General features: G+C 57.2%; 2 protein-coding genes across 2 annotated transcripts; both read left to right on the top strand.

The window, feature by feature from the left end:
* Positions 1-10,346: 10,346 nt before the first annotated feature.
* On the top strand, positions 10,347-14,127 carry LOC133628880 (tektin-3-like). Its single transcript, XM_062018819.1, has 8 exons — positions 10,347-10,451; positions 10,681-11,265; positions 11,536-11,619; positions 11,727-11,797; positions 11,980-12,123; positions 12,283-12,505; positions 13,091-13,245; positions 13,911-14,127. The coding sequence occupies exons 1-8, from the start codon at positions 10,347-10,349 to the stop codon at positions 14,125-14,127; spliced, it is 1,584 nt and encodes a 527-aa protein (XP_061874803.1).
* A 2,799-nt stretch (positions 14,128-16,926) lies between these two features.
* Positions 16,927-20,367, top strand: LOC133628918 (tektin-3-like). Its single transcript, XM_062019021.1, has 7 exons — positions 16,927-17,505; positions 17,776-17,859; positions 17,967-18,037; positions 18,220-18,363; positions 18,523-18,745; positions 19,331-19,485; positions 20,151-20,367. The coding sequence occupies exons 1-7, from the start codon at positions 16,927-16,929 to the stop codon at positions 20,365-20,367; spliced, it is 1,473 nt and encodes a 490-aa protein (XP_061875005.1).
* The last annotated feature ends 1,163 nt before the right edge of the window (positions 20,368-21,530 follow it).

Below are 21,530 nucleotides of genomic sequence, written 5' to 3'. Positions count from 1 at the left end.
CAGCCTGCCTTGCACACAGTGCCATGAGCTTGGGGCCCCAGTGCTGGCTGATGACTGTTGGACCCTCCTTTGCCTGCAAAGAGCTGATCCATCACACATTTCGGGAGACAAAAGCAGGCTGTGAGGAGGCTGCACAGGCCACAGGGCGCATCCAGCTGTTTGACTTATTTTCACAGAGCTACAAGCCCCATCTTCCAAGGCTGTTTGCCCTCCCCAACTCTCCCAGAATGGAAAGCTCTCCACTTGTCAGGAGAGCAGGGCAGGGAAGCACGCACCACAAAGAGAACTGACAGGTCAGTTGCTGGCCTCCAAGAGTCTCCAGAGCTCAGTCTTCATCACAGAAAAGCCCCTCCAGGTGCATTCACGGGTGCCACAGGCAACTGGGGTCCTGCCCGTGACTTTTGGATGCTCCTCCTGCCCATGGGGAACCTCAAGATCTGTAGGCACATGGGGCAGAGAGTATTCCACAAAAGATGGAAGGACCTAGGGAAACCAGCAGCTCGTGGCACTTGGTCGCTGCTGCATGAGAGAGCACAGAGATGACAGAGCCAGGCCATCTGTGGCTGCCTGCTTGCCCCCAGGAAGAGTCCTCCAAGACAGACCAGCTGTGGGCAGAGCAGAGGGGAAAGCTGGGCTAGCACTTAAAACAGATGCAAGCTATCTCTTGGCTACTTGGTTGCCAAGTACTGTTTATAGTACATCAATGATATTTAACTTCTCTTGCTGTGCCACCAAGAAGGCTGAAGGAGCTCAAGAAGTTAGGAGGGAACACAAGTGGGATCTCTGACCCAAACTGGCCAAAGGGATATTCTACGCCATAGAACATCATTCCCAGTATATAAACTGGGTAAATGTGGCTGGGGGCACAGTTATCTCCTTGGGCGCTGCATGCATGTCAATCCAGGCAGTAGTGAGCAATTGCACTGTGCTTCACTTGTCTTGGGTTTTGTTTCACTCTCTTGTTAGTTTCCTTTTCATTATTATTGTTGTTATTTCTTTTTTATTTCATTGATTAAACTGCTCTTATCGCAGTCCACTTTCTGGTTCGCTTTCTCACCTCACCGAAGCGGGGGCTTCGTGAGCAAGAGGCTGCGTACTGCTTGACGGCTGCGTTAAAGCCCGATGGGGGGACGGGCCAGGCCCTCTCCGAGCACTGTGGCGGCGGGCTCCCAGCCAGGCACGGCAGGGACTCCAGAGACACGGCACGTCTGGTGCCACTGACTCCCCCCGGCGAAAACGAACCTCGCCGCGGCAGGGCTGTCGCCGGCCCCGGCAGCCCCCGGCCGCACGACGCGGGTGGGGAGGCGGGACGGGCTGGCACGGGTGCCCCCTGCCAGCCAGCCTGGGCACTGCGGGCCCGGGGCGCCGCCTGAGGCGCCGCGCGCAGCCGCCGTTTTCTTTCCTGGCCCGACGGGGGCTGTCGCCAGTTCCTGCCCGTGAGGCGCCACACCGAGCTGAGAGTTGGCAGGGAAGACGCTCCAGCTTCTTCCATAAGGCTGCTCAGATGGCTCAGGACGGGCGGACGAGCTGGTGCTTGGCACTGTGTCCCTCGGGCACGCTGCCGGTTGCAACCAGGGAAGGCTGAGCACCAGCCCCACAGCGGCCCAGGAACTGAACACAAAACGCCTTCTGGAAAAGGGACTGCATCCGGTGGTGTCTCCATGGATGGTGTGTGGTGCAGCCATCTTTGGTAAATGAATACTGAGAGCTGGAAGCAGCTGTGCACTTTCACACCCTGATGGATAGGACAAGGTCCCTGAGAGCGAGCCTGGGACTGCCATGGCAGGGAGCAGCAGGCCCAAACGGCTGGCCAGCAGTGCTGGCATGTGGGAATACCCTGTGGGACTTTGTGCTGCAGCCTCCAGTGGAGGCAAGAGACATTATCAAGTGAACCCTCTTGCCATATATATGTGGACACATTGTCCACAGCCAGAGTGACCTGACGGGGCCTCAGAAAGACGTGGCCAAGGCCTTGCTGACTGGTGTCAAACACCGAGCTCAAGACAAGAGACGGGGGGTTGAAAGGGACAGTGACATTGAAGTAACACTGATGTGTTTGAGCCCCATGGCCAAACTGTGACATTCCCAAGAGATGGATTGTGACCACACGTCCCTTGGAGCTTGTTTCTGCATGCTGTCTCTGCCACATGGCTCGTGCCCACACTCTGGCTGAGTGAGTCCACAAGGTTGGAGTGCTGAGAGAAAGGCTTTTGCTGGTACTGAAGGCATGCTTGAGGAGTTCTTCACTGCAACTCTCTGTGCCTGACCCCAGAGCCCTTGAAGGATTGTACTTGGCCCTGCCTAGTTCAGGCAGCCACTGAAGACAGGAGGCACTCTTACAGCAGCAAAATTGAGTTGAGAGGGGACAGCTCAGCCTGGGGAGCTGGGAGGATTTCTTCTTGTGAGGCCTGGACATTTCTTCCAAGTGCCCCTGGACCAGCAAAGTACCATGGCCTCTCTGCTCTCTGCCTTTTCTAGCATCACCTCCACTGCAGCAGTGCCAGTGAGAGGGAGCAGCTCCGTATATTCAGCTCCCCGCAGCCCACCGCAGCCTGTGGAGAGCATGGCTGTGGAGCTGGAGACCCACTGCCCAATATGCCTGGAGAGCTGGGAGGAGGCCAGCTGCGTCCTGCCGTGCCTCCACCAGTTCTGCTACCCGTGCATTGTGCAGTGGGTCGAGAACAAGGCCAAGTGACCCCTCTGCAAGAGGAGAGTGACATCTACTGTGTCATGCAGGCAGATGATGACTTTGAGGAGCACCTCATACCACCACCTGCAGCACTGTCCTGTATCACGAAACTGGACACAAGAGATCCCAGAGTCCCAGACACTTGAAGCCACCATCGCCCTGCAGCACCCCAGCCTCTGGCTGCCAGGCATCCCCACATGACTGCAGAGGACAGCTTTTATACTTGTGTCTGGGCATCCATTTTCTGCCTCTCCCGCACTGTCGTTCAACCCCCCCATTGTGGGCGGACGATGACTTCGAAAACACTTCATCCCGCCACCTGCAGCACCACATCCAGCTGCTCACAGGAGCTCCCAGTGTCCCAGCTGCACCCCAGCCACCAGCCACGGGGCATCAGAGCACGGATGCAATGGCTGGCCTCTCTGCTTTTGCCTGGCTGCTTGTTTTCCACCTCTTCCCCGCTGTCCTCCAGCCCCTGCTGCCCTGACTGTACCAGGAACTGGGACAGCTGTTGGAGGATGCCCAGCGAGCAGCAGCAGTGCAGAGCCTTGTCCTGTCCAGCCTGTGTTACTTTGGGCTGGATGAGGTGGCTGTGGTCCAGCTGCTGCAGTCCTCCCTGGGCATGGGCACGCGGAGCTTTGTCCAGCAGCTCTGTGACACTGTCGTGCGCCGGTGCAGCAGGGACATCGGATGTCAGATGGGTCTGGAGGACACTCAGGCTGCCAGGCAGTGAGACAGTGGCCCCGGTGAGCTTGGAAGAGGAGAGCTCCCACCCTGAAGAGCTTGAGCTGCCCCACAAAAAGCCGCCCCACTGACATTGGGCCAAAGCACCACCAGGCTGGCAGCTGGGGCTTGGCCAAGGCCCCAGGATATCCCGGCCCCCCACGTCTAGTTATTGTGCAAGAAAATAAACCCTTGACAACTGCAGTAGAAGACAGTGCTGGAGTTGCTCTCCCTGTTGCAGGTACAAAACTATTTTAGTTAATAACCCAACACCACAGTAACTAGCTAAGCACTTGTTAAGCACTTGCTAATAATCAATTAGCTAAGCACTTGTAAATAGTTTAGTCTTCTAAAACTTAAGTAAGTACTCATTTAAATTACAAAAGGCGCAAACTGCAAGAGTTGCATACCACACAGGATAAGGTCCTGTTCAGACAAGACTCTGGTATATGTATTTGTTAGCTTACCTTAGCTGTTACCTTAGCTGTTACCCTAGCTGTTACTAAATAGACTGATATATTTTTTTTTAATAGTGTTTAACCAATCACTATGATATTGAGAAATTTTTTAATAGTTAGGAACCAGTCAAGGTAAAGGGTAAATTAAAAGATGGACAATTTATGCATGCTTTTGTTGGCAAATGTAGTTCTTTGTTTGAAATACATAAAAGCCTTGAAAATTGTAACTAATGCCAAAGCAGGATTGGAGGATCTATCCTCTGTGTTTCCCAGCACTGCATAATAAAGAAGTGCCTGTTTATCTGCATTCCTGGGTAGATAAGTTCTTTCGAGATTACAATTCAGTCAACAGTTTTGGGGACCCAGATGGGACCTTGCGAGTGAGACTGGATGGGATCGGATGCTGATGGAACTCCAGCACAAACTGAGGGATTCTCGGGGAGGACCATCGCCTGCAACCCTTACAGCTCCTCGCAACGTTTCCTGGAGTGGTAAGGCACTTCTGATTGGTTGGGGGCAGAACCTGGTGAACTAGCCTGTAAGTCATGGTGTCGGAGACCCCGCTTGTTTGGGCCCAGGGGGAAGTCCAAGGGGCCTGCCAGTAAGATGGAGTGAAAGTTCGGCTTGGTCAGGCTGGAGAATCCTCGGGTATTGGAAGCCTAGGCACCGCCCGTAAGGCGAATGCAAAAGCAATCGCAGAGTTGGCATTGGTATTGGTATCGCTGCCTGTAAGGCAAACAAAGTGATTGCAGGGCTGGCATTGGTATTGGTATTGGTATTGGTATTGGTATTGGTATTGGTATTGGTATTGGTATTGGTATTGGTATTGGTATAAGTGGGCCCACATAAGTATATGGAAAGGAACTTCTGTGGGGCAGAGGAACAGAGACTGGAGGTGGCACAGGTCCAGGGGGCACAGGTCCAGGGAGGAACAGAGGCACAAGCCTCTCTCTCCAGTTCTCCTGGCGAAAGGTGGCAATGCCTCACATCAGCCATTTCCTCAGGGGTCCCTGCTTTGAGCAGAGCTAACATTCTTTGGAAGCACTCCCATCCCTGTGTGATTGGTGCTATGAGTGCTTTGGGAGGTCTGTGTGGCTCCCAAGTGTGGAAAGCGCTTGGGGAGACAGTCTTTTGGGTCAGGGAAATAGCAAGGCATTCCTAACAGGTCAGCCCCTAGAAATGCCATCAGGCTGTGTCATCTTCCCATCCGCATAGAGTCTTTCCCAGTGTGTGGCTGGGCTTTTCTGGGAAGAAATGTGCAGTTTATTCTTGTCTTTGGTTTTCAAAACTAATGCTTGCAGCGATATCCAATATGCTGGGGGTGTCCTTGTGACCTGGCGGTAGAAAAGCTGTGCAGAGACAGCAAGGAGACGTGTGGGCTCTCGGTGGTAGTCTAATAATTAGCAGCACAGGACAGTAAAGGATTGATGACAACAGAAAAAAATCCTCAGCTTTACTAACAATATTAAAGGGGGGTGTTAATGCTGATGTTTTCTACTTGCTCATGCTGGAATCTTCTTGACATCACTGGTAAGATTTGTTAGGATGCGCTCTTTTCTTGCCCCTTTTCTCTTTGCTCTGTTATGCCAAGTTATCACTGAAGACATTGCAGGTTTCTCCTGCAGATGCCTGGTACTATGTCCTTTTTTTTTTTTCCGTTGCTGCCTGCAAAAGCATGTTCTGCCCAGCTCCAGGGCTGTATCACTGCTGCTGTTTCAAGCTTTGGGGTTGAGAACACCACAAAAATCCTACAATCACTGAACGGTTTGGCTTGGAAGCGACTTGTAAAGGTCATCTAAGTCCTAGCTCCTACAATGAGTAGGGACATGCTTCACCAGGTCAGTTTTTGTTCTTTGGCCATACCAAAATGGTGTGATGCTTGTTCCCCTGTATGAGTGTCACCATTTTTATATGTGGCCATAATGCCCACGTGGCCTTCTGTCAATGTAGGACTGGTGTCGATAATTCAATAGAATAGTTTCAGTAGACACAAACATATTTTGAGAGTAAAGCCGGATTTGGATTTGTGTTGGTTTTAGCCCTTACTGCGGCTCCGGTGACATGCTTGGAGCTTGTTTGCAAAAAGGACTCTGACTTTAATTTGGACATAGAATCGTAGAATAGGTAGGGTTGGAAAGGGACCTTTAGAGAGCATCTAGCCCAACCCCCCTGCAGAAGCAGGACAGTTGCATTTTGTCTTTTTTGCTAGTCTAAAGGAGTCATCTGACCTATATAATAGGAATAATACTGTATAACCAGTTGCATGGCATCACAAGAACAGATCACTGGGTCTATGTATACTAAGATTTCAGTTCTTAAGAGTAGTCCATCATTCACTTAGTCACAGAAATCATCATCGGCATTTGAAAAACAGTTGAAAAAATACTCTGCATCATGGTTATTGTTTGTGAAGAAGCAAGAGCATGAGCAAAACAAAATAAAAAACCCACCAAAAACGAGAAAGCAAGTAACAGATAAATATTTTATCAAAATTAAGAGAAGGAGCGTTTGACGAGAAAGAGACAAGAAAGGAGCCCTGGTGTTACTTTGACTGGCGGGGTGGCCGCTTGGGTGGCCGCGAAGTGTCCCCAGAGCTGCTGGCCTTTCTCTTTGGTGGTCGCTGGGGCCCCCCCAGGGGAGCGGTTCCTGTGCCGACTGCAGCGGAGGGACCTGCCACAACCAGCCCCGGCTCCTCGCGGGGCTCTTCCTGCTCCTCACGGCTGGGAACGGGGGCGTCGGGGGGGCTGCCGGGACCCCCGGCGTCGGGGGGGCTGCCGGGACCCCCCTGCAGAGGAGCGGTGGAGGTGCTGGGGGGCTGCTCGTCGGCCTGTGTGCCAGCGCTGGCAGCGGGGGCTGGGCCGGGGGCAGGAGACCCTCCTGGGGAGACAGCGGAGCCGTCCTCCAGGGGCAGCAGCAGGTCGAGCACCCGGCGGACAAATGCCGCTGTGTGATCCTGCAGGTGCGGCTCCAGCAGCTGGGCCAGGACCCTTTCATCCAGTCCGAAGATGCGCAGGACGGACAGGATGAAATCCTCCACCGCAGCTGCTAGGGAAGGCCACTGTGCAACCAGCTCTGGCTGCAGGAGCAGCCAGGGCAGAAGGGGCCGCAGGTCTGGATGCCTCTCAAAGAGGAAGGTCCAGGTGGCAAGCCGGAGGCCGCCCACGTGACCCCTGGGCACAGCCTGCCCTGCCGGCGGGCGAGCCGGGCTGTGGGGGGCTGCGTGCCCGGGTGCTCCTCCTGCCTGCCGGGTGCCAGCTGCGGCTGATGGCGGCTCGGGGGCTGTGATGACCGCCTCTTCAAAGTCATCATCAGCCCGCACCGAGTGCACGATGGACTGCACTCTCCTCTTGCAGAGGGGGCACTCGGGCTTGCTGTCGACCCACCGCCGGATGCACCCGTGACAGAACTGGTGGAGGCAGGGCATGACATAGGCAGCCTCCTCCCAGCTCTCCAGGCAGATGGGACAGCGGGTGTCTGGCTCCGTTGCCATGCTCTCCACCCGCTGCAGAGGGCTGGGGGGAGCTGGGGATGACAAAGTGCTCCCTCTCCCTGGTGCTGCAGCAAACGGTGTCACACTAGAAAGGGAAGAGAGGCCTCGGTCACTAGCCGGCCTGGGGAGGGTTGGCAGAACTTCCCAGGTCCCTCAAGAAGAAAACCCTCCCAGCTCCCCAGGCTGAGGTGTCCCCTCCCTGCTCACCTCTGCTGCTGGGAGTCCTGCTGCCTGCCTGGGCTTCCTGGACCTGACAGAGCTGGGGAAAAAACCCTGACGCTTGTGGCTTCAGGAAAAATCTTTCAAAATGAATACCAGTACTGAGCACTTGCTCAGCACTCCAGCCTCACGAGCTGCTCAGCTGGAGTGTGGACACAAAGGGGCTGGGCTGGTGCCTGGATACGAGTAGCCAGGGATGTCACAATGCCCATGGTGGTCACTCCAGCAGTGCTGCATCCCCAGGACACCTGCCTGGAGTTACCAGTGCCCCTTCCCCCTCCAGCCCCCGTGTCATCTTGTGCTCCATGTCGCTGTTTTTCATCAGTCACCAAGGCCTCAGCCACGTCTTCCCAGAGCCACATCATGTCACTCTGGCCGTGGCAGACATCTCCAGGGACTCGTGGCAAGAAGGTTCACTGAGTAACACCTCGTGCCACCCTGGAGGCTGCAGGACCAAGTCCCACAGGCCTTCCCCAGAACCCAGCATCGCTGCTGGGCTCTCTGGGCTCCTCTGCTTCCTCCCACGAGAAGTCACAGGCAGACAGACACAGTTTAGCTGTAGATCCAGGAGCATGGCCTCTGGGGCACACAGATCAAGCCTTTCTTGCAGCAACTCCAGAACAAATGGCTCTTGGTCTTGATTTGCAATCCTCCCCTCAAGTTTTAGACTTTTGGTTCTTAATCTGTGGCTGCCTGCTTGCCCCCAGGAAGAGTCCTCCAAGACAGACCAGCTGTGGGCAGAGCAGAGGGGAAAGCTGGGCTAGCACTTAAAACAGATGCAAGCTATCTCTTGGCTACTTGGTTGCCAAGTACTGTTTATAGTACATCAATGATATTTAACTTCTCTTGCTGTGCCACCAAGAAGGCTGAAGGAGCTCAAGAAGTTAGGAGGGAACACAAGTGGGATCTCTGACCCAAACTGGCCAAAGGGATATTCTACGCCATAGAACATCATTCCCAGTATATAAACTGGGTAAATGTGGCTGGGGGCACAGTTATCTCCTTGGGCGCTGCATGCATGTCAATCCAGGCAGTAGTGAGCAATTGCACTGTGCTTCACTTGTCTTGGGTTTTGTTTCACTCTCTTGTTAGTTTCCTTTTCATTATTATTGTTGTTATTTCTTTTTTATTTCATTGATTAAACTGCTCTTATCGCAGTCCACTTTCTGGTTCGCTTTCTCACCTCACCGAAGCGGGGGCTTCGTGAGCAAGAGGCTGCGTACTGCTTGACGGCTGCGTTAAAGCCCGATGGGGGGACGGGCCAGGCCCTCTCCGAGCACTGTGGCGGCGGGCTCCCAGCCAGGCACGGCAGGGACTCCAGAGACACGGCACGTCTGGTGCCACTGACTCCCCCCGGCGAAAACGAACCTCGCCGCGGCAGGGCTGTCGCCGGCCCCGGCAGCCCCCGGCCGCACGACGCGGGTGGGGAGGCGGGACGGGCTGGCACGGGTGCCCCCTGCCAGCCAGCCTGGGCACTGCGGGCCCGGGGCGCCGCCTGAGGCGCCGCGCGCAGCCGCCGTTTTCTTTCCTGGCCCGACGGGGGCTGTCGCCAGTTCCTGCCCGTGAGGCGCCACACCGAGCTGAGAGTTGGCAGGGAAGACGCTCCAGCTTCTTCCATAAGGCTGCTCAGATGGCTCAGGACGGGCGGACGAGCTGGTGCTTGGCACTGTGTCCCTCGGGCACGCTGCCGGTTGCAACCAGGGAAGGCTGAGCACCAGCCCCACAGCGGCCCAGGAACTGAACACAAAACGCCTTCTGGAAAAGGGACTGCATCCGGTGGTGTCTCCATGGATGGTGTGTGGTGCAGCCATCTTTGGTAAATGAATACTGAGAGCTGGAAGCAGCTGTGCACTTTCACACCCTGATGGATAGGACAAGGTCCCTGAGAGCGAGCCTGGGACTGCCATGGCAGGGAGCAGACAGGCCCAAACGGCTGGCCAGCAGTGCTGGCATGTGGGAATACCCTGTGGGACTTTCACATTATCAAGTGAACCCTCTTGCCATATATGTGTGGAGACACCAGCCAGAGCCAGAGTGACCTGACTGATTCCCACTCAGAAAGACATGGTCAAGGCCTTGCTGACTGGCGTCAAACACCGAGCTCAAGACAAGAGATGGGGGCGTTGAAGGGGACAGTGACATAGAAGTAACGCTGATGTGTTTCAGCCCCATGGCCAGCTTCATGCTGTGAAGACAGAGAGGATGAGGATGGAGTCCCTGGTCCACAGCTGGCGCTGGGCTGGGAGCGGCTGTGTCTCCACAGTCCTCAGGGCTGGCAATGGAGCTTTTCAAGGGAACAGGGTCTCTGGAGGCCTGAGGTCAGCAGATACGCCGGCCAAAAGAAAGAGATGGGCAGTGGAGGAGGGGCAAGTGCACTTGCCCTGGACTGACAGATTGCAGGAAGATGAAGGCCCAGTGTCAGCCCTTCTCCTCAGCAGCTGTAGTTTATTCCTCTGACCTGATGCTGTATCCCGGCCCCACAGTCCAACCTCATGTCATGATCCCCCGTAGGATCACACTAAATTTGGCAGGTGTAAAGTCCCCGTGCTTTCCAGCCAACCTCAGATAATTCTGGGTGGGTGGGGGGCCGCTGGACTTAACTCCTGAGTGTTGTACAGTCAAACAGGTTATTGTGATTAGGTTTGTTTATTCTTGGGAACAGAAGACTCCAATGGAGTCAAGTGCTAAACTACTGTATTTTAACAGGGCAACAATCAACAATGTGAGAAGCAGGAAGGGAAAGAAAATAATGAAAACAGAGAGAGAGATGGAGAGAGAGATTACAATAGTCACTACCAATGCGACTCCACCATGTCCCGTCAGTCCACTGGTCTTCTATAACAATGTTTTTTCTGATGTTTCCTTGAGTCCGGTAGGGTGAATGGTGTCCTGCTGTTGCCACCATCATCGCCACCACCACCACTGCCGTGCTGCCTGGCCACTCTTTCCTTCTCCTGCTCTTAATAACATTGTTTCATTGCATAGTCAATGAATTCCTGGAACTGTTTGGAATATCCACACCTTGCTAATGGAACGCATGCCCAGTCTCATAAAAGGAAAATTCTGGAGAGCCCAAGGCCCCTCTCTTCTCCAAGTTTTAGCACAGTCTGGGCCTGCTTGGCTCTCCCTTAACTGCCACATCTGCTCACCCCAAGTCAACTCCTGCCCGCTTTCTGCCTGCCATCAGCCCCATGGCTTCGAGCTACAAGAACCGTGCTCCTCGCTACGCCGTGCCGCAGAGCTACGGCCTCCCCTGGATGCCCAGAGCCTACTATAAGGCCGCTGCCACCCACCCCACTCTGGCTCCCTTGTCTGGCACCTGCCAGGGCTTGAGCCCCAGCGAGATGCTGCCTTCTGTGTCAAACAGAACGGCGCTTTTCACCCGCTACAGCCCCGGCGACTGGTACCGCTCCAACCAGAGCAACTACCACGAGGCGGAGACGTCCCGGCGCAAGGCGGAGCTGCTGACGGCTGATACCTCCCGCCTGGTGCAGGACAAATACCAACAGACCAGCAAGAGCCAGGCAGACAACACAAAGAAGCTGGGGCAGCGAGTCAGCGACATTGAGTTTTGGAAGGCGGAGCTCTGCCACGAGCTGGCAGAGATCATCAAGGAGAGCGATGCCCTGAGAGAGACGAAGGCACGGCTGGAGAGAGCTCTGGCCGAGACAGAGGCCCCTCTCCAGGTCAGCACCCTGTGCGTGGGCCGCAAGCTGTAGCCCACTGCTGCCGCTGCACCAGGGACACGTGTGCTCTCTCCCGGGGCTTTCACGCTGCCGCTGCATGAAACGAGCTCTGCCGCCCATTAGTCGTGGCCTAAACCGGCTGCCCAGGGCGCTGCTTGCCCTTGTCCTCGTCTCTGTGCCCACCTCCCCTTTCTTGTCTGCCCTGTCCTGAGCCGGGCAGCATCCCTGCGGGAAGCCCTGCAGCCGGCACCAACGGCCTCTCCCCAACAGGTTGCTCGGGAGTGCCTCCTGCAGCGGGAGAAGAGGATGGGCATCGACCTTGTCCATGACGAGGTGGAGAAAGAGCTTTTAACAGTAAGTCTGGACGCAGATCCCGCCTTCCAGTTGAGGTCAGCAGAGCTGTCAGCCGTGACGCTGGAGCGTGGCCTCTGATGGCTTGTGCTTTGCCTCTCTCTGCCCAGGAAGTGGATGGCATCAGGGCCTGCCAGGAGAGGACACGGCTGTTCCTGGAGAAGGCAAAAGCCCAGCTCATGTAAGGAGGAGCCCCGTATCTCCCTGGGGAGCGGGCAGTGATGCTGGTGGGAGCACAGAGCTGCCCGGGAGGGATGGGGGGCGGGGTGGGAGGAAGGGAGAAAGGGAGCTGCGCGGCCATGGGACGGGGAGGAGACCGTCCCACCCACACGTGGCCACCACGGCTGTCCCTTTGCGTTTAAGGACCAACCGGGCAGCCCAGCACGAGCTGGAGAAGGACCTGGCCAACAAGCAGGCAGCCCGCCGCATCGACGGCAAGTGCCACCAGCTGAGGAGCTGCTCCGACGGCATCAGCTACTACCACGGGGTGCAGCGGGTGGATGCCACGTGAGTGTGCGCCGGGCAGCGCTGGCACCCGGCCGTCCCGGGATGCTCGGTGCCGCTCCCCTTCCCCGACAGGAAAGGCCCCCAGGGAAGGCTGTGTCTGTGCAGGGCCTGGCCTTCCCAGCACGGGCTGACTGCGGGCCTCTCCTTTCCCCCCACCAGCATCTCCGTGCCCGAGTCGTGGGCCAAGTTCAGCGACGACAACATCCTCCAGTCGCAGAGAGAGCGGGTGGCCTCCGCCCAGCTGCGGGACTCCATCGAGAACCTGATGGAGGTGACGGCCACCGAGATGCGGTGCCAGTTCAACGGGGTGAACGTGGCCCTCACCAACCGCATCGCCGAGATGGCCGATGCCAAGAACAAGCTTCGGGCCCACCTGGCCAAGGTAGCCCAACCCCTCCCTGTGTGTGTGATGCCCTCACCTGCCTGGGACACCGACCACCCTCCACGCAGACCTGGCCCCGGAAGAGACATCACAGAACGATAGAGGGCATTGGGTGTGCAGGACCTTTAAGGTCACCTCGTTCCAACTCCCTGCCATGGGCAGCGACACCATCCACCAGCCCAGGTGGCTGCGAACCCCGTCCAGACTGGCCTAGGACACTCTCAGGGCTGGGGCTGCCACTACCAGAAGGTGGTTGTCTTATCACTTGCTGTTTGAAACTCAGAGTATTTGGGACTTTCGCCTGGGTGCAGGGTGAGCTGGCACTGGAACTTCGTCTCCAGGCACACTGTCTGTTGGTTGTGCATCCAGCTGGCACAGCCTGGCAGCGCTGCTGCATTTGAGCACCTGCCTCGGAGCACTGGCCCTGGGGGAAAGCCTCAGAGCAGTGCTTGGCACAGTGCTGGGGAACTGAGCAGACCCGTACAAAGTGTTCTTTCTTCTGCAGACAGACGGGAGAAAAGGAACAAGCTGTGGCCACAGGGGAATACGTTTCAAATTTCTGCCTGTGCTTCTCTTTCACGCCAGACGCTGAAGGAAATCTTCCGGATGGAGATGACCATCGAAGTGCTCCACAAAGCCATCAGGGACAAAGGGCCCCCGATGAAAGTGGCTCAGAGCCGGCTGGACGAGCGCACGCGGAGGCCACAGATGGAGCTGTGCCAGGACCCTGCCCAGCTGCGGTAAGGCGGGAGAGCCGGGCCGGCGGCCCTCGGGGACTCGCTGGGGGTTGGCCCTCGGGAGCAGCACTGCAGGGCAAAAGGGATCACGGGGGCTTTTTCCTGCGTGGGCCCTCCCTCCGTGCACCGACGGGACCAGAAGCGACGAGCTTCCAGCCGCAGGTGCTGGGAGAGCTCCGCAGCCAGGACGGCAGCTGTAACCCCACAGCCTGCGCAGCATCTCCCATGCCGGGACTTTTCCTGTCCTCCACGTGTGTCACGTTCACTGTGGGCCTCTCCCAGCTCTCCTGGTTTGCTCTGTGGGCATCTGTGGGCGTCGGGAGGACGCTTGCCCAGGGAAATGCAGGAAGGGGAAGCAAGAAACCCGCAAAACCAAAGGGGAAGGGGAAACCGCAGCTGCTCCTTCATCATCTGGGGAGCGGGAGCTGCTCCAGAGCTGCGGCTGCGTGTTGTCACGGCTGTAGAGCCGAGTGAGCCGGGCCTCCCTGCCCGAGGCCTGGAGGGGCTCTGCCCTTGGCTCTCCCATGCAGCTGCCCAAAGTGGGGGGTCCGAGTCGGTCTGAGCACGCTGACGGGGAAAAGGCTGTGCCCAAGGGGCTCGTCAGCAACGCCGTGCCAGGAACCAGCCCGTGGGGGGCCTGTTGACGAGGGCTTCTTGCTGTTTTCCAGCCTCGTCAGCGAGGTGCGTGAACTCGACGAGACTCTGCAGAGCCTGCAGCAGCGGCTGCAAGAGGCCGAGGACAGCCTGCAGAGGCTGGTTCATGCCAAGGCCACGCTGGAGCACGACCTCTCTGTCAAGGCCAACTCGCTCTTCCTGGACCAGGAGAAGTGCCTGGGGCTACGCAAGGCCTTCCCCAGCACCGCGCGGCTGCTCGGCTACGTGTAGGCTGGGCCCCGCGGCCCTCACCGCATCTCCTGTGGGAGCTGTTCCCAGTTTGGCCCGAGCGCACTCCCACTTTTGCTTTGATCCTTTTTGTGGTGTAGTTAGATTCTGCTTCCTTCTGAAAGGCCTGAGTGGGAATTAAATGATCGCTTGGGGTGTTACATGGTCTGCCCGGGTTTTCTTTTGCCTTTGGTTTTTCTGCCGCTGCTCTTTCACGGTGGGACAGAGAGCAACCGAAAGGAGGTTGTAGCCAGGTGGGGGTCGATCTCTTCTCTCCAGTAAGGAATGACAGGGCAAGTTGCATCAAGTTGCAGCAGGGGAGGTTTAGATCGGAGATGAGGAGGAATTGTCAGGGACACGGGGACACAGTAAGAGTTCACTGGGGTGGGTTTCACCCAGTATCTATTAGGAAGAAGCCCAGTGGTTTTGGCAGAGCCACTGTGGACACTTTGCATCACCACGGGCTTGCAGGAGGGCCTGTACGCTCATAGAATCGTAGAACTGTAGGGGTTGGAAGGGACCTCTCGATACCATCTAGTCCAAGCCCCCTGCCAAAACGCATCCACCTAGATCAGGTCACAGGAACGCGTCCAGGCGGGTTTGGAAGTCCTCCCAGGGAAGGAGCCTCCACACCCTCCCTGGGCAGCCTGTGCCAGTGCTCCCTCACTTCAACTGTAACACAAGGTTTTTCTTGTGTTTAAATGGGATCTCTTGTGTTCCAGCTTCATCCCATTGCCCCTTTTCCTGTCACCAGGTACAACAGAAAAAAACTCTGGACTATAGCACTTGGTTTTATTCCACCACTGCCCATAGAATTTGTCACCCTGGAGTCATAATTTTTGAAAGGTTCCTGTCTTGGTGACTGAGCTGGGCTGTCTCCCAGAACACGTAAGTTAATTTGGAAATGGCCACCACAGTTGGCACTTTGCAGAATTAATTGTTCCTTAGACTTTCAGGGAAATCGGAAACAGCGTTGTTGGGAGCCTATGGGCAGAAGTCCCACCTGGCCGTGAATCCAGCTTCTCACCTGCTGTTTCAGCGCATCCTGAATTCTGCAGAGGCTGTTCACGCTGTCTGCGGACACCCAGGTACTGATCACCTGGGCAGCCAGAGTTAAACTAGCAGTTCTAAGAAAGATCTTGAGATTTTGAAAGAAAGATGTTCAAAAGAAAGCCAAGTTGGCATGGAATTACCCGATTCCAGCAATTATTTACTGAAGCACAACTTCTCTGCGAGATCTAGGTACAAGGCACGTAACTCCCATTCTAGGACCAGTAACTTTCATAAATCGCCAACTCACAAAAATTTCTCTGCCCCTGATGCTCTTGCGGACTTTGATTTGTGAGATTTTTGAGATATCCTGAATTAGTTGCTGGGACTTATCTTTATTCATTATACAAAACCACTGGACTGGAACCTACTCAGAATTCTCCACCTGTCTGTAGGCAGTGTAAAAATGTATTTTGATGGCCTTGTTCATCGTGGTGAGAAACCCCAGTGCTCAATGCAGTCTACTTGCTCCCTCACAGAGAGAGCAACTCCATCTCCTTGAGAAGGGGAGGGTGAGGAGAGGCCGGGAGCAGGTTGCCCATTCCTGCATCCAGCCGCCCTCTCAGCTGCTGGGACTGGCCCACGCAGAATGAGGTCACAGAGCCCCCTGCGCCCCTGGCAACGCTCCCTGGGCCTGTGTCCCCGTGTCCCTGACAGGGCCACATTGGCCGTGGGGCCACTGAGCCGACAGCACACGGTGAGCAGCAGCTCCCAGGCACCGCCAGCCCCCTGGGCTGAGCCAGGCTGGGAGCAGCAGGGACGGGACGGGTTTGGGGAAGGACACGTCCCTGCAACACGGCAGCTGCCTGCAACTGCCGCAGGGACCTTCTGTGCCAGGGGCTGACACCTGTACCCACACAAGAGCTTCATGCCCAGCTCAGCAGACCCTCCTGGCCGTTTGCCCTCAGCTGGGGTGTGTTGGGTACATTTGGTGGCCCTCTGCTCAGAAGGGGCTGAGAACCTCCACCTGGAAAGAGAAAGAGCCCCCAGAGTGCCATAGGCAGCTCTCAGGAGCTCAGTCTTCCTGTGTGGTCTTTCCTCCCAGGGTTGCTGCAAGGCTGCTGTTTACAAGACGCTCCGACAAGGCTGTGGGATCTCTCCCTTCCAAGCATGTTCCCTTGGCGTCAGGTGAGCCACAGACCGGTTTTCTTCCTTTGAGATCAAGAGATGGCTGTTCTGGGGGAGGAGGGGGTGGGTCGGTCACCTGTGGGCCCCGTCCTGCAAAGCTCAGCTCCCCTGCAGAGTCCTCAGCCCAGCATTTCATGCTGTGAAGACAGAGAGGATGAGGATGGAGTCCCTGGCCCACAGCTGGTGCTGAGCTGGGAGCGGCTGTGTCTTCACAGCCCTCGGGGCTGGCAATGGAGCTTTTCAAGTGAAAATGATCCCTAGAGGCCTCTGAGGTCAGCAGATACGCCAGCCAAAAGAAAGAGATGGGCAGTGGAGGAGGGGCAAGTGCACTTGCCCTGGACTGACAGATTGAAGGAAGATGAAGGCCCGGTGTCAGCCCTTCTCCTCAGCAGCCGTGGTTTGCTCCTCTGACCTGGTGCTGGATCCCAGCCCCACAGTCCAACCCTGACTTAGGCAAACGCTTGGGGAGGGATTTGCTTTCAAGGGCTTTAGCACAGGCCACGTGTGGGTGCCGCGTGCGTCGCCGTTTGTGCTCTCAGCTGTTGCTGTCAGGCAAGTGCAGGAGCTGACTGAGGGAAGTTGTCTTCTCCCGTCTCCTCTGTGCAGGACACGTCCCGGAAGAGAATGGACCTGCTTGACTCTCCCTTAACCACCACATCCGCTCACCCCAAGTCAACTCCTGCCCACTTTCTGCCTGCCATCAGCCCCATGGCTTCGAGCTACAAGAACCGTGCTCCTCGCTACGCCGTGCCGCAGAACTACGGCCTCCCCTGGATGCCCAGAGCCTACTATAAGGCCGCTGCCACCCACCCCACTCTGGCACCCTTGTCTGGCACCTGCCAGGGCTTGAGCCCCAGCGAGATGCTGCCTTCTGTGTCAAACAGAACGGCGCTTTTCACCCGCTACAGCCCCGGCGACTGGTACCGCTCCAACCAGAGCAACTACCACGAGGCGGAGACGTCCCGGCGCAAGGCGGAGCTGCTGACGGCTGATACCTCCCGCCTGGTGCAGGACAAATACCAACAGACCAGCAAGAGCCAGGCAGACAACACAAAGAAGCTGGGGCAGCGAGTCAGCGACATTGAGTTTTGGAAGGCGGAGCTCTGCCACGAGCTGGCAGAGATCATCAAGGAGAGCGATGCCCTGAGAGAGACGAAGGCACGGCTGGAGAGAGCTCTGGCTGAGACAGAGGCCCCTCTCCAGGTCAGCACCCTGTGCGTGGGCCGCAAGCTGTAGCCCACTGCTGCCGCTGCACCAGGGACACGTGTGCTCTCTCCCGGGGCTTTCACGCTGCCGCTGCATGAAACGAGCTCTGCCGCCCATTAGTCGTGGCCTAAACCGGCTGCCCAGGGCGCTGCTTGCCCTTGTCCTCGTCTCTGTGCCCACCTCCCCTTTCTTGTCTGCCCTGTCCTGAGCCGGGCAGCATCCCTGCGGGAAGCCCTGCAGCCGGCACCAACGGCCTCTCCCCAACAGGTTGCTCGGGAGTGCCTCCTGCAGCGGGAGAAGAGGATGGGCATCGACCTTGTCCATGACGAGGTGGAGAAAGAGCTTTTAACAGTAAGTCTGGACGCAGATCCCGCCTTCCAGTTGAGGTCAGCAGAGCTGTCAGCCGTGACGCTGGAGCGTGGCCTCTGATGGCTTGTGCTTTGCCTCTCTCTGCCCAGGAAGTGGATGGCATCAGGGCCTGCCAGGAGAGGATACGGCTGTTCTTGGAGAAGGCAAAAGCCCAGCTCATGTAAGGAGGAGCCCCGTATCTCCCTGGGGAGCGGGCAGTGATGCTGGTGGGAGCACAGAGCTGCCCGGGAGGGATGGGGGGGGTGGTGGGAGGAAGGGAGAAAGGGAGCTGCGCGGCCATGGGACGGGGAGGAGACCGTCCCACCCACACGTGGCCACCACGGCTGTCCCTGTGCGTTTAAGGACCAACCGGGCAGCCCAGCACGAGCTGGAGAAGGACCTGGCCAACAAGCAGGCAGCCCGCCGCATCGACGGCAAGTGCCACCAGCTGAGGAACTGCTCCGACGGCATCAGCTACTACCACGGGGTGCAGCGGGTGGATGCCACGTGAGTGCGCGCCGGGCAGCGCTGGCACCCGGCCGTCCCGGGATGCTCGGTGCCGCTCCCCTTCCCCGACAGGAAAGGCCCCCAGGGAAGGCTGTGTCTGTGCAGGGCCTGGCCTTCCCAGCACGGGCTGACTGCGGGCCTCTCCTTTCCCCCCACCAGCATCTCCGTGCCCGAGTCGTGGGCCAAGTTCAGCGACGACAACATCCTCCAGTCGCAGAGAGAGCGGGTGGCCTCCGCCCAGCTGCGGGACTCCATCGAGAACCTGATGGAGGTGACGGCCACCGAGATGCGGTGCCAGTTCAACAGGGTGAACGTGGCCCTCACCAACCGCATCGCCGAGACGGCCGATGCCAAGAACAAGCTTCGGGCCCACCTGGCCAAGGTAGCCCAACCCCTCCCTGTGTGTGTGATGCCCTCACCTGCCTGGGACACCGACCACCCTCCACGCAGACCTGGCCCCGGAAGAGACATCACAGAACGATAGAGGGCATTGGGTGTGCAGGACCTTTAAGGTCACCTCGTTCCAACTCCCTGCCATGGGCAGCGACACCATCCACCAGCCCAGGTGGCTGCGAGCCCCATCCAGACTGGCCTAGGACACTCCCAGGGCTGGGGCAGCCACTACCAGAAGGTGGTTGTCTTATCACTTGCTGTTTGAAACTCAGAGTATTTGGGACTTTCGCCTGGGTGCAGGGTGAGCTGGCACTGGAACTTCGTCTCCAGGCACACTGTCTGTTGGTTGTGCATCCAGCTGGCACAGCCTGGCAGCGCTGCTGCATTTGAGCACCTGCCTCGGAGCACTGGCCCTGGGGGAAAGCCTCAGAGCAGTGCTTGGCACAGTGCTGGGGAACTGAGCAGACCCGTACAAAGTGCTCTTTCTTCTGCAGACAGACGGGAGAAAAGGAACAAGCTGTGGTCACTGGGGAATACGTTTCAAATTTCTGCCTGTGCTTCTCTTTCACGCCAGACGCTGAAGGAAACCTTCCGGACGGAGATGACCATCGAAGTGCTCCGCAAAGCCATCAGGGACAAAGGGCCCCCGATGAAAGTGGCTCAGAGCCGGCTGGACGAGCGCACGCGGAGGCCACAGATGGAGCTGTGCCAGGACCCTGCCCAGCTGCGGTAAGGCGGGAGAGCCGGGCCGGCGGCCCTCGGGGACTCGCTGGGGGTTGGCCCTCGGGAGCAGCACTGCAGGGCAAAAGGGATCACGGGGGCTTTTTCCTGCGTGGGCCCTCCCTCCGTGCACCGACGGGACCAGAAGCGACGAGCTTCCAGCCACAGGTGCTGGGAGAGCTCCGCAGCCAGGACGGCAGCTGTAACCCCACAGCCTGCGCAGCATCTCCCATGCCGGGCCTTTTCCTGTCCTCCACGTGTGTCACGTTCACTGTGGGCCTCTCCCAGCTCTCCTGGTTTGCTCTGTGGGCGTCTGCGGGCGTCGGGAGGACGCTTGCCCAGGGAAATGCAGGAAGGGGAAGCAAGAAACCCGCAAAACCAAAGGGGAAGGGGAAACCGCAGCTGCTCCTTCATCATCTGGGGAGCGGGAGCTGCTCCAGAGCTGCGGCTGCGTGTTGTCACGGCTGTAGAGCCGAGTGAGCCGGGCCTCCCTGCCCGAGGCCTGGAGGGGCTCTGCCCTTGGCTCTCCCATGCAGCTGCCCAAAGTGGGGGGTCCGAGTCGGTCTGAGCACGCTGACGGGGAAAAGGCTGTGCCCAAGGGGCTCGTCAGCAACGCCGTGCCAGGAACCAGCCCGTGGGGGGCCTGTTGACGAGGGCTTCTTGCTGTTTTCCAGCCTCGTCAGCGAGGTGCGTGAACTCGACGAGACTCTGCAGAGCCTGCAGCAGCGGCTGCAAGAGGCCGAGGACAGCCTGCAGAGGCTGGTTCATGCCAAGGCCACGCTGGAGCACGACCTCTCTGTCAAGGCCAACTCGCTCTTCCTGGACCAGGAGAAGTGCCTGGGGCTACGCAAGGCCTTCCCCAGCACCGCGTGGCTGCTCGGCTACGTGTAGGCTGGGCCCCGCGGCCCTCACCGCATCTCCTGTGGGAGCTGTTCCCAGTTTGGCCCGAGCGCACTCCCACTTTTGCTTTGATCCTTTTTGTGGTGTAGTTAGATTCTGCTTCCTTCTGAAAGGCCTGAGTGGGAATTAAATGGTCGCTTGGGGTGTTACATGGTCTGCCCGGGTTTTCTTTTGCCTTTGGTTTTTCTGCCGCTGCTCTTTCACGGTGGGACAGAGAGCAACCGAAAGGAGGTTGTAGCCAGGTGGGGGTCGATCTCTCCAGTAAGGAATGACAGGGCAAGAGAAAAGAGCCTCAAGTCGCAGCAGGGGAGGTTTAGATCGGAGATGAGGAGGAATTGTCAGGGACACGGGGACACAGTAAGAGTTCACTGGGGTGGGTTTCACCCAGTATCTATTAGGAAGAAGCCCAGTGGTTTTGGCAGAGCCACTCTGGACACTTTGCATCACCACGGGCTTGCAGGAGGGCCTGTACGCTCATAGAATCGTAGAACTGTAGGGGTTGGAAGGGACCTCTCGATACCATCTAGTCCAAGCCCCCTGCCAAAATGCATCCACCTAGATCAGGTCACAGGAACGCGTCCAGGCGGGTTTGGAAGTCCTCCCAGGGAAGGAGCCTCCACACCCTCCCTGGGTAGCCTGTGCCAGTGCTCCCTCACTTCAACTGTAACACAAGGTTTTTCTTGTGTTTAAATGGGATCTCTTGTGTTCCAGCTTCATCCCATTGCCCCTTTTCCTGTCACCAGGTACAACAGAAAAAAACTCTGGACTATAGCACTTGGTTTTATTCCACCACTGCCCATAGAATTTGTCACCCTGGAGTCATAATTTTTGAAAGGTTCCTGTCTTGGTGACTGAGCTGGGCTGTCTCCCAGAACACGAAGTTAATTTGGAAATGGCCACCACTGTTGGTACTTTGCAGAATTAATTGTTCCTTAGACTTTCAGGGAAATCAGAAACAGCGTTGTTGGGAGCCTATGGGCAGAAGTCCCACCTGGCCGTGAATCCAGCTTCTCACCTGCTGTTTCAGCGCATCCTGAATTCTGCAGAGGCTGTTCACGCTGTCTGCGGACACCCAGGTACTGATCACCTGGGCAGCCAGAGTTAAACTAGCAGTTCTAAGAAAGATCGTGAGATTTTGAAAGAAAGATGTTCAA

The sequence above is a fragment of the Colius striatus genome, chromosome Z, assembly GCF_028858725.1.
Source record: "Colius striatus isolate bColStr4 chromosome Z, bColStr4.1.hap1, whole genome shotgun sequence".
Classification (NCBI taxonomy): domain Eukaryota; kingdom Metazoa; phylum Chordata; class Aves; order Coliiformes; family Coliidae; genus Colius; species Colius striatus.
Note: the sequence above shows the minus strand (reverse complement) of the source record. Positions and strands in the feature narration are given on the sequence as shown.

What these genes read in the sequence shown, in the direction of transcription:
- LOC133628880 (XM_062018819.1), top strand. Translation starts at nt 10,347, where the DNA reads ATGGAGAGAGAGATTACAATAGTCACTACCAATGCGACTCCACCATGT. An exon ending in AGACAGAGGCCCCTCTCCAG is followed by an intron (nt 11,266 to 11,535) that starts GTCAGCACCCTG and finishes TCTCCCCAACAG; the next exon opens with GTTGCTCGGGAGTGCCTCCT. An exon ending in CAGGACCCTGCCCAGCTGCG is followed by an intron (nt 13,246 to 13,910) that starts GTAAGGCGGGAG and finishes GCTGTTTTCCAG; the next exon opens with CCTCGTCAGCGAGGTGCGTG.
- LOC133628918 (XM_062019021.1), top strand. Translation starts at nt 16,927, where the DNA reads ATGGACCTGCTTGACTCTCCCTTAACCACCACATCCGCTCACCCCAAG. An exon ending in TGGAGAAAGAGCTTTTAACA is followed by an intron (nt 17,860 to 17,966) that starts GTAAGTCTGGAC and finishes CTCTCTGCCCAG; the next exon opens with GAAGTGGATGGCATCAGGGC. An exon ending in CAGGACCCTGCCCAGCTGCG is followed by an intron (nt 19,486 to 20,150) that starts GTAAGGCGGGAG and finishes GCTGTTTTCCAG; the next exon opens with CCTCGTCAGCGAGGTGCGTG.